This window comes from Montipora capricornis, chromosome 7, assembly GCF_036669925.1.
Source record: "Montipora capricornis isolate CH-2021 chromosome 7, ASM3666992v2, whole genome shotgun sequence".
Taxonomy (NCBI): domain Eukaryota; kingdom Metazoa; phylum Cnidaria; class Anthozoa; order Scleractinia; family Acroporidae; genus Montipora; species Montipora capricornis.
The window spans coordinates 22732040-22748889 of NC_090889.1; the positions used below are offsets into that span (position 1 = coordinate 22732040).

The 16850-nt window shown below is 39.7% G+C and overlaps 3 protein-coding genes across 3 annotated transcripts in view; 1 reads left to right on the forward strand and 2 right to left on the reverse strand.

The window, feature by feature from the left end:
* LOC138056467 (protein RD3-like) overlaps nucleotides 1-788 on the reverse strand; it is an 873-nt gene extending 85 nt beyond the window's left edge. The window contains exon 1 of the mRNA XM_068902272.1: nucleotides 1-788. This exon is cut by the window's left edge and continues 85 nt beyond it. Within this exon, the coding sequence (XP_068758373.1) occupies nucleotides 69-656 (588 nt within the window). The 5' untranslated portion in view covers nucleotides 657-788 and the 3' untranslated portion in view covers nucleotides 1-68.
* A 656-nt stretch (nucleotides 789-1444) lies between these two features.
* On the reverse strand, nucleotides 1445-10312 carry LOC138057842 (uncharacterized). Its single transcript, XM_068903751.1, has 11 exons — nucleotides 10266-10312; nucleotides 9769-9937; nucleotides 8888-9033; nucleotides 8747-8795; nucleotides 8528-8636; nucleotides 8359-8441; nucleotides 5059-5683; nucleotides 4332-4535; nucleotides 3196-3662; nucleotides 1928-2006; nucleotides 1445-1683 (listed from the first exon to the last, which is right to left on the reverse strand). The coding sequence occupies exons 1-11, from the start codon at nucleotides 10310-10312 to the stop codon at nucleotides 1604-1606; spliced, it is 2058 nt and encodes a 685-aa protein (XP_068759852.1). The 3' UTR covers nucleotides 1445-1603.
* Nucleotides 10313-11850: 1538 nt separating this feature from the next.
* On the forward strand, nucleotides 11851-16270 carry LOC138056466 (uncharacterized protein C3orf84-like). The gene is made up of 4 exons (XM_068902271.1): nucleotides 11851-11956; nucleotides 12069-12182; nucleotides 13313-13399; nucleotides 15668-16270. Exons 1-4 carry the CDS (start codon nucleotides 11924-11926, stop codon nucleotides 16118-16120), a joined length of 687 nt encoding a protein of 228 aa, XP_068758372.1. The 5' UTR covers nucleotides 11851-11923; the 3' UTR covers nucleotides 16121-16270.
* The last annotated feature ends 580 nt before the right edge of the window (nucleotides 16271-16850 follow it).

Genomic DNA, 16850 nt, shown 5'->3' on the forward strand with positions numbered 1-16850 from the left:
TGAATAATTAAATAAATTAACAGTCTTGTCTGCATAGGCACGATCACTAAGCAGCAATAATACAGAAATTACACTGGCAAGCTTAGATCCCTCGTACGAGGCAAGTCAGACATACTTTTCACTCGCCTTGTTGGAGCTACATCTTCCAGCTCAATCTCCGTAACAGGATAAACCCTCCCCGAAGATTGATTTGTTAATGTTCTTAGTTGAGAAAAACTCCTTGTTAACCAGCTGAGCGTGGATTCATGTTGTTCCTCTTTATTCGGTCGCTCTAACAGATTTTTCTCGATTATAAATCGCATTACTCCAGGTAACTCCGCAACGTCTCGTGGAATGCCTTCAACTACGTCCCTGAACGCTGAGATAACATTTCCACTGTCCTCTGGTCGAACCTTCGAAGCTAATTGCTCAAGGGTCAATCGCTCCACATGAGGCATTTGAAAGGGCTTCGGAGGCGTCGCAATAAGCCAAGAATAGTCCGCTTGGTTTGTCATTTTCTTCTTTTCTCGTTCAACTTGGCGATTAATTCTCTGAACATCTTTTATCTGGGTTTCAAGCTCGTCCATTAACGCTTCGCAGACTAAATCGCTCTCTGCCTTGACAGGTGGTACATCGCTTGCTTTTAACCTAAGAACTAGGTTTGTCAGAGAGACCATTAAAGCAGCCTCGGTCTTAGTATTTCTTTCCGTTTGTGGTTAAAAGTGCTACATGAACAATGTTTCCTTTCCGCGCCGGTTGTTGTTTCATAATGTTTCCACGCGAACGGATTACTTTCACGAACGGATGTGTTCTTTCTGACGTCATATGTCAAACACTGGCGCGTGCTGATTTGCGCTTCCGGTACAGTTAGTTTCCAGTCTTACCACAGGTATCCCAAGAAGGCAACAAAAATATAAGGATTTTTGTGGGAATCCCGAAAAAAGACCTGACTGAGGAGATAATTTTACGAAAAAATTCTCAATTAAAAAGCCTAACCTTATTGCCATTGTGGGTCGCTTTCTTCGTGTGTGTGTTTGTGTTTTTTTTTTTCAGACTCGACGCGCAAGAGTGATTTGCCCATTATTAGTTCCTCGTTTGTCAACGGTTATTTAACGATTATTCGCCGAAGGCGAAGTGATTATCGGTGAATATTCACCGAGACGAAGTCGAGGTGAATATTCACCGATAATCACTTCGCCTGAGGCGAATAATTGTTTTAGTATAAATACACAGGTGATTATTTCAAAAAAGAGAAAAAAAAAACCTTTCAACGGGAAATCATCTTCAACTTACAGTGGCAAAACGACTACTGGCAACCATTTTGTCCGTCGAGGTGATTATTGGCTGATAATCCGAGATAGCGAGCCAATGAGAGCGCGCGATTTTGTATAATCACCTGTGTATTTATACTAAAGTAAAATATTACTGTAACCGTTGACAACCGAGGAACCGATAATGGTTCAATTTACAGAGTAATCGAACAAGAGGACACGATACATGCACATTGTTATGGGTTTAATAATTTCATGTCATAAAGAAATAAATCCAGATGTAGTCACCATTAACAATAACTCGAAATAAGACAAGTGACTGTCCAGATCGTTAGTTATATATTTTCATGAAACTACTTTCCCACTCTTTTGTTTTCTGCGTGTTTACGAATACTCTCTGTGATCTGCTGTAAATTTGTATCTCCATGAAGCCCTGCAAGGAATTGAAATAAAACTGAGGACAGTCCCATTCTTGCATTTCATTTAGTTAATGGTTATAAATGCTACAATTAGAGAGAGACTCTCCCCAAGAGCTAACCCACCGGTTCTTTTGAAGCGTAGGTAAAAACTAACTTCCACCTCCATTGATTCAATGTAAGGAAATGATGTGGAACAAAATTCCTACACACAATCCTTTGCGGGGCGAGACGTACCCGCGAACTGTCTTCACTACTTACCATCAAGAAGCTCTGAAGCATCAAACGAGAGTTTTCTTTTCGCGGCAAGCATGTTGCGTTTGAAGGGAATCTTAGACTTCTAAAGGGAAATAGCAATATAAAGTAAATGAGCTTAATGGCGATTCCTCTTTAAGTTACCTACAAAGGAGAAGAACGAATGACGGGCAGACAAAATGAACCAATCAGCGATAGAGATTTACTGTTAAAGTGCCCCCGTGACCAAAAATCAATTCTTAATTTTTTTTTGGATTTCAAAACTTTGTTAACTAAACACTGTTCATTTTAACCGGAATTCTCCTATTTAATGGTCCACGTCCTTGAGACAGTTGAGTCGAGGAGAAAATGACATCAAAGGCTCAATAGTGAATCTTTGCTTCAAATCCGTACGTACCAATCTAGTTATAGCATACTTCGCCCATATTGTACAACGTAAGTAAGGTGTAAGGCATCGTGAAACACTAAGGATAGCTCAAACTGATAGTTTGAAGTAACGTTTTCGTCGCCGTAGCCGTCGTGGTTTCTTAAACTCCCTCAGTAATATGCAGCACGGAAGTTTTGGGCTTTCAGACGTTTAAACTCGCGTATTGCGTACATAACAAGCTGCATTCAGACGCTAAAAGTCTAAGCTCGTGAGCCTTGGGAGTCACTTTTCCCTGGATCCAACCCTCTGAGGTCCAATCGCTCAGTTTTGAACGTGAGTAATGGCGGACAGTGAAATGCAAAACTTACACACAGGGGCACTTTAAGAGTTAGTTTATACTTTAAGAAGTCTTTATACTGATTGTTTGAGAGCTATAAGTTAAATTCAATGTAGCAAATGGCCCTGGCAGGAACAAAGTCTACCCAACGTATACGGCGTTAGTAATGTGAACTTCAAGTTTGAAGTGAAGATCGCCTTTCGCTCCCACATGGTTTGTACGGATAAGTACATGATTTCGAGTGTAATTTGGAATATATGAGCACTGGTAACTTGAAGTGTTTTCAACAAAATCTGTATTCTTATTCAGTTGTCTTATTTATTTATCAACTTTAAAATTGCTTATTAACTATTTCAAATCGCACGAGAAAAGTTATCACGTGTAATTCCTTGTTTAAAAATATACGTGAACAAAGTTTCCAGATAGTCTCGACCGGTGTTTCATATTTATGCAGCTTTTAGATAACGGAGACTTCGGTCTTCATATTGATTATTCCAACTCGACAATTTCTTTCAACAACTGCTTCTTTTTTTTCAGTGCATACACAAAAAAATTAATCAAAGTTATTACCTGGAAAACATGTTTTGCAACTTTAGATCCTGGCACTACGCTTTCTTGGGTAGCCTTAACCAGTCTTTCGGGTGTTTTAGTGTCGCTTCTTTTCCCATAACGTTTGCTTTCTTGGCGTTCTGAAGTTGGAAGTTCTTTTACTTGTACACTTGAATTTTCTTTTTCATTCAAGGGTAATTTATCATTTACGTTTGGCCCAGTCTTGCTTTTTCTTTGTTCTAGGTTAACAGTTTCGATATATTTTGCAGAAGATGTTGACGACTTGTTTCCACTGTTCATGTGTATTTTTGCCTTCGATCTTGTTATGTGCGGGTTGTCCACATAGTGACTGAGCGATGACTTTAATGAAGTTGGCTTCGGCCCCAAGACATCGCCATAGTCGTCCTCTGGGGATGAGGTCAAGTCAAAGACGAAAATCTCTAAAGGATCTTCTCTTTGAACCTTCTCAGCACAGTTTGGTGTAGTAACTGCGCTCATGGACAAAAAATATAATAAAATAAAACGTTTTCAACGCTCTGCATCTTTTCACTTAGCCAACAAAGAAAAATATCATTATTTATTGTACCAGAAGTTCACATAACTCAAAATGGAATGCAATGGAATGACTGGAGGCCCATCACTTTACGGTATTCACTATTTTTAGAACAGCTACTTCCAGATTTTTTCGGTAACAAAACGTAGCGGCATTGCGTTCTGCGCTCGATTTTGCATTTAGCACGTGCAACCCTCGTGCGGGTAGTTGGTTACGGACCAATCAAGAGAGTTTCAGTCACAGTTAGCTATTTTTTGGCGGGATCTGCATTCTAAATTTAGATAATACCGTAAAGTGATGGGCCAAAGTCGACACTTCTGGGTTATGGAGTTTACTTCAAATTTCCGATGTTCGGAGCAAAGTCAATCGGATTTTCAGTGCGCATGTGCATGATGATGATCATAAAGACTGATAATTAACCATGACGACGGTAAGGTCGCGATGATGATTATTGTTTCTATGACAATGACGATAATGAAGCTGATGGATGGCTGATCAAATTTCAAAAACGTGCGACTCCATAGAGATATTGGCTGGGTAAGAAATGAATAGCGAGCTTTTGTGAAAAACAACAACAACAACAACAACAACAACAGAGCAATACCTTTTCTGCCCTCTCTTTCACATTCTGCTTTGACGCGGATCTGAGGATGAACAGCAGCAATGGGCGACTGCTTGGGCCGAGTAGCTTTTAGAGAAGGTGCAGGATTTCCTGGAGAGGTGAAAATTGTTGTCGCTACGTTCGATGGTGTTTCATAGCTGGCAACAAATGCAGCCCCATTTTGTGCCCTTAAAGAAGAGTGGTCACCTAACAATGCAAAGTGAACATTACAAATAGTTTTTAGTGGAAGAAAGGGAGGTTTTTCTTGACATTCATGGAGCCTCAAGCGAATCAACTAAAAGGTGAACACGTGATTCTCTCCTCGGTCGTGAGCTATCACGACGCGTTAGTTAAGGTCAGAAAAGCAGTGGGGTTGGGAATTACATGGAAGAACCCAAAAGGTTTCTTCCTACTTTAGGATAGCATAAACGGCGACTTTCCGAATGGACTTTTCTGAAAGGTTCAGTCACCAGTTTTGAATATTCGTTCAAATGTTCTTGAAAAAAATGCAGAGTTTTCGATGGTGAAAAGTTTACTTCAGTTGTGTTGCAATCAACCAGTCGGAAGCCGGAGAGAGCGTTAAGTTTACTTTTTACGTTTAGTTTTCAGAATGTTTCAGTGATTCTTTTTGCGTGGCACTTTTTCTTCTTGATCTTACAACCTTCAATTGGGCCAATGTCAATTTCGTCCAACGCGGCTTCCCTAAAAAGCATTTTTTGACTCAACCTACCAGATCCGTTTGTCTTGCTCTCCTCACGACAGGAAAGCCACTGGTCGCCATCTGTCGACGAGCGCATTGGAGCAATCGCAGCAGTCGGATGATCGACGGTCGATTGCTTGGGAATAAATGAGTCTTGCGTAGGGATCTGACATTGAGGGATATTCAGATAAGGAACAACCGCTTCGTTCTGTATTAGCTGGGTCGGCGGGAGGTAGTTCATGACTGGTATGGCTTCCTCATAAGCGGCTCCTTGCATATTAGCTTCTGCTGAAGTAGCACTATGGCAAAACTTTTTTGTCACATATTGGGTTTGAGGGTGCATGTGATGTAATCTTACATGCTGGGGTTGGTAACCCACGATAGAGGGCTTCTGAAGATGCTGAACATCGCTAGGATTTTGCGGGACACCAGTAGAAAACGTATTGCATGCGGCGACTTGGGCATTATAAGGGAGATTAGAAAAAGAAGGGGTTTGCTTGTTGCTGATCTCCTGAAGTTGCTTCATTAGCCTGTCCTCCCTCTCAACATACTTTTCGTGCTCCTCTGTAATTTTCCGCTCTCTTGCGCGACAGTCCTTCAACTCAGCTTGTAAAACCTTAAGTTTTGAATCTTGTTCAAAGATTGTTTCATTTTGCTGCAAAGGAAGAGAAACAGTATGAATTTCTTGGACTTCTGTGTGATACTGAATTTGCTAGTTGCAACTGAAATGGGATACTTCAAGTTGTATGTACTGCAACACGTTGTGACTATGTTCAAATATGGTCATAGCGCGCTCAATATTCGTCGTGCTTACTCAACAGATATCCTGCGATATACGTAATTTTGTGTGTCGCGGAGAAAAATGGTAGTTTTTCCAGCTTTTTTTTCCAATAAACGTAGAAAATTGTGCTTTGTCATCAATTTGTTGAATGATAAAAAAATTATCCGGCTCAATCTTGCGGAATATCGCCTGATTTTAGACAACTCGGCCTTATTCAGACAATATTCCGCGCGATTTCGCAGGATAAAAGTTAAACATACGTCATCGTTCTAAATGGTGATGGCTGATCACTGATTATCGCTGGTGCAAGATCCTCAGTCTGTGGACGCTTAAGGACGGTGCCTACTTATTGCGCATGCGTTCTGCTCATCTCGAGATACTCGAATCATTCTCGTCACCAGAGCCTTGGATCGACCCAAGGCTCTGGGAAACTCTGTGTAGAGGAACATGCGCCGTAGGGTTTTTATTGCTAAAAGTTGGCTATTTGAACTGTACGGCGCCTGCTCACTCCTCGTGCTAACATGAATGCACCAATTAGAGACGCTCTTGATTGTTCTTCATGAAAACCAATGAGAAGACACTTTGTTTCAGGGTTCCCCAGAGCTCTTTTCTCAAGAGCTCTGGGGTCGAGATTGTACTCGAATTTCCTATGGATGGTACTTATTAATACAGGGATATTTTTGCGCGTGTCAAAACTATGCGGAGAAAGCAGAACTTAGCAAGTGATCATGGTATCCAAAAAGAAAATCGGGGGTAACCACGCATTCTTCAGAGATAATTAGGCTTCAATTTGGAAAAGAATGCCATACATTGCTCTGTATTTTAAAGCTTTTTACAAATATTGTTCATTAATTATTGAAAAATGCGTGGTTACCCAGAATTTCTTTTTGGATTTCAATAACACTCGTTAAGATCTGCTTTTCCCGCATACTCAGTAAACCGCGCAAAAATACCTTTGAATTGGTAGGCACCGTCCTTAAACTAAGTGAAACACCACAATCCCTTTAGGCCCTATTAAATCCTATACCATGGATAAACATCGCAGAAATCAAGAGTCTTATTTATTTGCTTATTTGAAAACCGCACGTCTGGTGAATAGCGTTATATCTCCTCCGAAATTCAAGTTTTTGTTGACAACATTGTTATCTTGATTATTTAAGTGCTTATTTCAGTTACATCGTGAAATACGCCCACAACGCCAAAAGTGGCTTACTTTGTTTATATGAGCTCTTCGAGTGTTTCATTTCAACTCGGATACCTCAGAGTGCAAGAATGTTACAGCAGATTCCAATATTCTTGTTTGAACATGATAATTAGTATGGGGGCTCAAAATAGTTGGTTTCAAGTATGACAGGCCAGGCTTCGTTATGTTGTAGAGTGCCTTTGAAGAGTGGCTTATTTTCAGCCATTCAGAGATAAATGCAGGATCAATTGAGCTATTATTTGCATTTGTGAATCGTATGTATTACTGTATTCTTTGTTCGTCAAACGATGCCCCTTCAAAAACTCAGAGTAATTAGATAAGAGTGTTCTTAGGGCATGGGGGGGTCCCCAGTACAGTCACAAATGAGTCTATTTTTGGACAGGCTTCGTTATGTTGTAGAGTGCCTTTGAAGAGTGGCTTATTTTCAGCCATTCAGAGATAAATGCAGGATCAATTGAGCTATTATTTGCATTTGTGAATCGTATGTATTACTGTATTCTTTGTTCGTCAAACGATGCCCTTTCAAAAACTCAGAGTAATTAGATAAGAGTGTTCTTAGGGCATGGGGGGGTCCCCAGTACAGGCACAAATGAGTCTATTTTTGGAAAACCCGTTTCCGCGAAAATTATGGGATATTTGCATGAGATCGGTATGAAATATTTTTGCTCTTTACATAAAACCCGGACAAGATGCTTGGTGCCTGGTTTCGGGATAAAATGATATGTTTTTGTGAAGCATATAGGCTTTAAATTTCTGCACCCGGTCTGAGATTTGTTGTGATTTACATGAGACCGGTACGAACTCAGACCGATATGAGAATTTCTTGTCTCTGTCCAGCAACCGAGACCAAGTCAGACCGCTCTAAGTTCATTGTCAAGTCGGTCTCATGTAAACGTATAAAAAGAAATGTATAGAGGGCGATACGAACTCATGCCGGTCTAAGTTCGTCCCGGTCTCATGTGATTACCCCCTTAGTTGTCATGTTCCTGAACAAACATGGCAGAAGCAGTCACACCTGACATGGCTTCTCCTCCTGATTGGTTAAAGTGGCGGTCCTTTGTTTGTTTTCGCGCGTAAAGTGTATCTAAAAGTAAGTCCATTTGGGACTACGCTGGCCAGGGGCAAGACCGAAAATTGATAGAGAAATAGTCATATCTAATTCAATCTTGCAACAACACACTGGTTGCCGGATATTCTGTAGTTACTTTAAATTGTGATTTCCTCAGCTTTGCGCTATGATTTGCATATTTGATTGTTTCAACCGATGTCATTACATGGCCAATGTAATTTGCTTTCGTGGTTTATGTTTGGTTTTCTGAAACTTCGCTATTAGGCCTGCACATACCTTAGATATCAATTCTTTTAACTCTTCGTTTTTCTTGAGATCCTTCCTTAGGCATCCAAAGCTTTCCAACAAGTCTTCCTTCACTTTAAGTAAACGAGAAAATTATGAATGGCTTTTTTTTCACGGCCAAGAATACAAGAACGACAAGAGGACATCATGAAACCCTCACGTTTCCTTAAAAGATCAGCTGATTGGCTTGCAGCCGTAGCTACCTCCTCTGTTTTGGTGGCAAGTGTGGTATCAATGCTGTCCTTGAAGGAATCCATAGCACTTTTCACCTACCGTTAAACCGTTTAATTTTTTGTTATAGGAAAAATATGCAAGTTATTTAAGTTACTGTTAGGTTCGATACTGAACGGAAAACGTTTTGTAACCAACTTGAACGCACCTCTTTGGTGTAATCTTTTAGCAGGGATATGAAGGTATCAAGCACATTCCTGCAAGAAAGAAGGAACTGATGACCTTAAAAACACTCAAAAGTTGAAGAAACAACCCTATCAAGACCATTTTAAAACAATTTTTCTCTTACCTGTCATCTCTCTCTGCGGTCTTTTTCTTCTGAATCTCGATGAGTTCTTTGTAACTGCCGGCTGTAGGAGGCTTATTTTTCTGAGACTCTGAGGAGAACAGCGGAGGTTTGCTCATGTACTTCATGTGGAACTTTACAGGCTCGTCCTAAAGAGCAAAATAGCAATTCAAGATACGACGAAATCGCTCATCCTAGAATATGCGAATGATATATACATACTTGTTTTTAAGTGAGACCTCAATTTAAGTCGTTAGTATCTAGCTCCGGAAAGGAGGGAGGGGAACGTGACCCTGGAAATCAGAGCTTAGTTTAATCTAGGCATAGCTAAAGGCGGTCAAATATGAGATACAAAAACCCTCAACTTGGCGGGCAACATTGCTTCGTTGCAAGTTTGGGTCGATGTTTCCGGTTTTTCACCTTGCATGATAAACTTGTCGCGCAACAAAAACATTTGTTGCGGGTTGAAAAAATTTGTTGCGAAAAGTAGAGCGCAGATCTACTTTGACCAACAAATTTTGGCTTTGTTGCTCGTTTTTCATCAAGCTCACAAAACTAATGTGCTCGTGTACTGGCAAATCAACCAATCAGCGCCCTACATTTCTTCAACCCGCAACAAATGTCATTGTTGCGTGTCAAGTTGATCACGCAAGGTGAAAAACGCGAAACATCGACCAAAACTTTCAACGAAACAATGTTGCGCGACAAGTTTAGGGTTTTTGTATCTCGTATTTCGCCGCCTTAACCACAAAATCGGTTTTTTCAACATTTGTCATGGCACTGATCATATTTTCCATTTTCCTGATTTTGTGGTTCTCTTGAAGACTTCAAGCGACTTTATTTTCCTATATTTAACGCCCCAAAAATCTGTGTTAGAGCAGTACCTCATGCAATTGTTGTGAATTGCTCGGTTGTGACCAAACATCCAAGGAGTTGAAACCCTTGAGCTGGCTCACACAGGACTGCGGGAAGAGATCACATGAGCTGTTCTGTGAGCTTTGAGAGAATGAAACGGCCATTTGACTCAACTGTTCACTGTCCCACATATCGCGGCTGTGAAAATACATAAAAGGAAAAACTGAAAGTTAAACGTTTCTATAAGATCATGCTAAGTGTCATGAACAGAAGTCCACTATTACTCGCGGTCATAAAAGATTTTCCCTGTATGGATTAAAGTTTGTGGTCTGTGTAAAGAGTGTTTTCTTTCTGTTGTACTTGCATGATATCAATTTAATTTGCTCTTATTCCGATGTCTAAAAATATCTTTTTGCCGTCTTTACCTTTGGAGTCGATTTATGAAGATTGAATTAAAAGTTTTAGAGAAGCCCCAGTTGTATTCAAATTACCTTTAATTTCGAGTAAACTGCTATAATGTACTTACCAAGGATTTAAATTGTACAATTCGCAGGAAGGAAGAACGTTTTGCATTTGACGACAGGTTCAATGCGATTAATTCCTTCGACAAAAAATGTTAGTATTCATCACTTTTGCACCTCTTGTTAACTTGTGAAATGACACCAAAAAAGCTAGGATAAGACAGGGAATGCCATGAACGCCGTCAATTAACGATACAACTTCAGAGAAAACGAAAAAAAGAAGCCAACCATTGTCTTAATATTAAAGTTGGCTTTTTGGAAACCAGAAAAAAATTTTAACAGTTGACGCCCGCGTCTAATTTCCCGCCTTTTTGACTGCCATGAGAGCGAGGCACAAAAGGGCATAAATTATCCAAATAAGATCATGGGAGGAGAGGCAAAAAATGTAATTAAAAAAAAAACCCTCTTATTATTTTCTTCGTCTTTCTCTTAGGCTTTATGCTATGATAAGTGAAAAATGGCAGTGTTCAAAGTACATGTTAATTTTATGGCCCGTTTAACCAGTGTTAGCTTGACCCTGTAGACTAAAAACAAAATAGTGATGCTTGGCTAGTTGTGCGGCTGTGAGGATATAGAATACGTCACAGCCGTACAACCAGCCTTGCATCATTGTTTTGTTTTTAGTCTACAAATTATTTGCGGGTTATATCTCCTAAGATCCGGCGCTTCCACTTTATTCAGCTGGCCCTTGCATAAAAATTGTCTACAAGTACGTTAATTAATTGAAACCGAATGCTAAAGCAATAGATATAGATATTTATTATATAGATATTGATGAAATACCAGGATTTCTCCTTTTACTAAAAAATCATATCTTCACCGCGCGCAGTGAACGTATCATTTTTATCTTTCACATGTGAGGATATCGCGGTCGTCATGGTAACGAACACGATTTGCTAATAAAAGGCGAGCTTCCTCTTTATTGTACGATACTTTTGTGCTTTTAAAAATATAATTCTTATCTACTACATTAACATTTTTACTGCAAATTTTACATTATCATGATTTGTTTTTCATAACTTTCATATCTTGTTTCATGTTACACAACATGCGTGTTTTAGTGGTTGGTGAACACTTTTTCATCATTTCGCAAATTAATAAAACAAGTTGTTTTAAATCTAGACATTTCATCAATATCTATATAATAAATAGAACATTACATGGCCGCTTGGGGATACTTGCAGCACTCGAAGATAAAATTCGTATCCCCGCACGGCCATGTTATATCCTCTATATCATAACCTGCGATCCCACGCTCGTCCCCTCGCGTAACGAAAATGGAGCCTTATCGCAGCTTAAAATAGGGAAGATATCGTTGACGTCAGCTAAGGGTCTTTTGTTCCCCTGGTTGGTAAATTTGAATAACAAAAGCAACGTTTGTAAACAGTTATCTTCCCTATACACTGTATTCATCGCCTTGGAAAGCTTAGTCGCAGGCTAATGTATTCCGCGTTCACGCAATAACCGGAAATTTCCGTGCTGTAAAAATGCACTGAAGCGCAACGGAACACATCAATTAATCATTAAGTTACACTATGATGGGTTCCCTGGTAACGGACAACAAGCTTACAACACCACGTACGCTTATATGGCGGAAGGTGGGACAAATTTTGACTTGAGATAAAAGCAGTTTTTAGTCATCGTTTTACCAGATGAATGGAATATGACAGGCACACATGACATTCGAGGCACCTGGGTGAGTTTTCAAGTGCTAAATAGGGGCTCACATTTGTTCAATTTCAAGTTACGTTCTGACCCATGACAGCAAGAGATCGTGTGATAGTTAAACGCTTCAAACTGTTTTATAGTTCCCTACAGGTTTTCATGGGCATTTTAGAAGCAAATCTCGTTCAGAGTTTACTATACCGTATCGACACAGAGCAAAACCGGTGCCTCCTGAAAAGTTCCTCAATAATGTAGCGGTAGGTCATAGACTGTATTTAATATTTGCAGCTGTTGATCGATCTAGATCAGACAATGGATCTAAGAGTCGTGCTGATTCTGTCGGCAAGACGTAGGTGACATTGAAAGGTTCTTTTTTCCCGTCCAAAGAGTATTGTAGCCATCATATAATTTCTGAAACTTTTATATTGATAAAAAGTACATTAAAATGTAGGACCAAGTTTAGTGCTAATTATACAACGAACATGTTAGAGAACGGGTCATTACAACTTGTTATTTATTAATGAAAGGAAACAATGTTACTACCAGTTTATTCTTGTCAGAAACAGAGAGGCTATTTTTTATGTTGATGTTTGGGGGGCGTTGTGGTATTCGTAAAACTGAAAACTTGCTAATTATCATGAGTGAATGTTTTGTGAATACCGTAAGATTGGTGTTTTTTACTTCAAATCGTAGGAAAGGTTCAAGCAACTTCTGAAAATAAATTTGAAAGGGTTGGTGTCGTTTGTGCTGAAGATATGCTTTATTTATTATAAAGATACTGAGAACAGTGAAGATATTATTTTTATCTTTCACATAAACCTTTTTGCAGATATGGCGGCCATTTTGATTTCTATTGTTTCGAAATACATTATGGGATGCTCAGGGGGCAAATTAATATACACGTGCCCCCCTGGGCATCCCATAATAGCTATTTGAAACAATATAAATCAAAATGGCCAGTGTATCTGCAAAAAGATCTATGAGAGGGTATAGGTGTCGTCCGGACTGCTTGTTTTGATTTTGTGGTTTTGTGGTTACACGCGAGACTGACACCCAAATGCATTTGAATTTTTGACGCATTCTCAATACAAAATACAAAATATCAAGGTGGCTGGCAGAGTCTTCTTCCCCTTCCCGACTTATGTTGGAAGATCGATCGAAGGAGACTCTGCTCGGAAGGAAGGTAAAATGCACTATATAGTTTTCAGCAAGTCTTGTTATTGGGTTTTTGGGGTCTGGAAAAACGATGCACTCAGTGTTCAAGGGTTGACATCCTTTTGAAGCCCTGAGCTGCATTCTTTTTCAGACTTCTTCAATAACAACGGATTAAATTGACTTACAGTACTCTCCATATTTTTTCATTTCATTTTCGTCAATTGACACACAGGAACGATCCAATCGGCATCTTTTCTCCAGACATGATAACCGGCATGCTCACAGTGATATGGGAGATCTTGAAACATATTTTGGAATGGTAAGCTCATAATTTTACTGTGCAAATAGGGCAATTTAGGTGATAAGTTAATCCTATTGTTATATACCTAGACTTGCACTCAACAAAACGAGCACTGTGATTGGTTGATTCTTGGTCATGTGCCCCTGATCAAAAAATTCAAATGTATTCCGAGTGGGATACAATTCCGCAGTTGTTGTCCGCTCCAGATGTTTTGCTTCGATTGTTGAAGGAAAAGTCTAAATATATAATAATGCACTTAATGTCTGGTCCCTCGGGAAACTAGTTAGTTTTGTTTTCTCTTGAGTCCTGATGTTTCCCTCAACTTCATCTTGGGAAACATCAGGACTCTTGAGAAAACAAAGCTGTTTCCCTCGGGACCATACATTAAGTGTATAGTGTAACATGGCAGTGTCCAGGGTGCTTGATAGACCTTTACAGTACAGTTATGTGTTTAGTTACCTGGGGGGCGTTTCTCGAAAGTCCCGAAACTTTACAGGCCATTTTCGGGTGTTACGATTCCCTTTGTATCTCAAGAACGGAGAGAATTTAATTAGTCAAACCTCACAGTTATTTTTGTTTTTGTTACCTTGAAAACATGTCGAAAGATCAGGTTTCCAAAACAAGTGGTTGGCAATTTCACAGGTGGCTTTTTGGGCCCAAAAAGTTTTTGGGACTTTGAGAAACAGGCCCCTGGCCTTAAAAGCAAGTGAGAAAAATGCAAGTGAGGCTGGAGTTGACCTTATCATGATACATACTGTACCTCCTTCCTTTTCTAATGTTTGTAATGTTGTTCTGAATGCTAATTACTTGAAATTTACATAAGAATAGCAATGAGGTTTCCATCAAAACAAAGTCAAATCTAGCCTCACTTTCATTCATAGGCCAGGTAACTAACCACACAACTGTAAAATGGTCTGTATTAAGTGATTTGAGTATGGATTGCCTGTGGTTGCAGTTCAAGAGCTCATGACCAACAGCAAAAAACTGGTACCCAGTTATGCAGTTATTTAGTTGTGTCATTTTTTCAAAATATTTGTTACCGGTAGTTAAACATACTGCATGGTGAGCAGGAGCAAATTATTGGTAAAACTGCACAAAAAATGACCCTGTGCTGCTGTGATACAGCGCTAGCCCCTTTAAGCTGTTCTTAATATGGACAGTGTGAGAAAACGGCAACTCCAAGGAGAGCAGTTTTGGGATTGAGAGTCATGAGCTCCTTCTGGAAACCATTTTGTTTGTGTGTGGATCATTTACTTGGTACTTTCAGTTCTCAAACCAAACGTGCAAAGGAAATGATTTCTTGAATATGACCTTGCTAGAGTAAAAAAATTCAAATAGTGCTAAAAGATTACTAGGGAAGTGTGAGAAATTCAATCAAATTTGTGGACGTTTTCTGGCATGGCAAAATACCTCAAATATTTCGTCATTATTTCCCACAATATAAACACAGTTTATATTTCTGTAGGGTTACATACTCTGCCTACCCGGAAAGGTGGTGGCAATGACGTCACTGTTACCGTTCTTCATGTTGAGGATGATAGGGCTCTAACAAAAGGAACTTAACAAGCTTGTTTATTCATTCCCTTTGCTTTTGTCCTCTTAGCAATAAAATTAAAAAATGGAAATTTCAGTTGTGTTTTCTATAATATTGTTGGTTGCTTTGAATTTATCTGCTTGTATCGAACATTTAATCTGTAAAGAATTATTACATGGCTTAGATGTACCACATGTGTGGGGCATTTGGGGTGACTTTATAAGCTTAACCTCCATCCTAGACATCAGCACTGCACTGATTAGGCCCAGAAGGCCGAAACAGTACTGTCTGCAGTTATATTGAGATTTATATATACGGATTATCATATAAAATTTTTACTATTAAACGGACGCAACATTATTGGCCGACAACTTCCAACATCGTTGGGTAATACATGGGAGTTGTTGCACGAAATTTGAAACTGGTCAAACTTTTGAGCCAACAACTCCAAAAATTTCTGTTTTTCGGTGATCGCCGAAGCGTAGCCCAACAATGATGGATCTGTTTGCACAGCTCTTTTAACATTGTTGGGGCCACGCACGCTAATTACATTTGGTCTCCATGGAGATAGCATTGCATTAACATGTTGAAAACAAGATGGCAGTTAGGCCAAGCTTACTAAGTCTTATGGGTTGTATCCTTCCCATAATACACTGCACGTCCTTACATTGTTGGGAGTTGTTGCGTCTGTTTGCACAGGGCTTTATATATATATTTATGATGATATCCGGTCTGTGGTTGTCTTGTTTCAGGGATTGGGAAAGCGTAAATATCTTCATTCTAGCGAAACCCAGCACACAAAAAGTTCACGTGACATCATAACATGGAGAGGAAACGAATGCCCAAGTCCGACGAGCACTTATCGAGCCGATTTCCCGTCTACATCAAGAATCACGAGCAATTTGAATGAATCCGAACCAATCCATGTTAGGTCAAATCTCGAACTCAGACGAAGACAACTTCGGGCAACTTCGGCACCGCCGTCGCATCGTCGCACCGCTCCGTTGTTGGCCTGGAATGAGCCAGATGAATCGCAACACGGAAAGCCCGGAGTTGGCATTAGACAACCGATTCGGACTCAGAGGTCAGGCCTCGCATCGGAGACACCCTTTGCTCACACGACGCCGGCAGCTGTACGATCGCAGACTGCTCCCAGTCAAAGTTTTACAGTCTCAGAGACCATTGTCCCTCTCAATGCCACATGAATACTTTGGGAGTGCGAGAGTTATGAAAATCGGACAGGTTTTTACCAAATTTACACAGTCCTGCTGGTTGAAAATTAGGTTTCAATCGAGCGTAAGGAAAGCAAATCCAAATTGTTTACAGACATCACCGTCAACATTTGCCATTTGTTAAGATTCCACAGTTAATTTTTGGAGTCAGTGCATCTTAGATTGGTGAATGATCTGCTAGCAGATAATTGTAACTGCTATACTTGGTACACACCATCTTAACTCTGGTTGACTAAGAACCTTCAGTTAATTCTCGAAATCAGATTCACCCGATCTCCGTATTGGTGAACAATCTTCTAGCAGGCATACACTGTTCGTTGCATCTTCAGTGCATTAGGGAGTTTAAGAAACTACGATGACTACGGCAACGACAACCCAAAAAGCAGTAATATTATTATTGGTTAAAAGAACCAAAATGATCGTGCAGCACGTGCGCTACGCATTTTTGAATATTTCTTTCCCGTACTCGTCAAAACTACCAAGTGAAAGATAACAAATTGATGTCAGTTTTTCGTTCGTCTGTCCTGTTATTGATCATAAATTTCGTCATAACATTGTCAAAATTGAAAAACTGACATCAAAACACGAGAAGAACGCGAAACAAAAATGCGAGAAACTTCAATTTGGCGCAAGCAATACTGATCACGTCATCCTCGCATAAATTATAAATTAATGCGTCTGTCCGCTTATTGACAATAAAAGT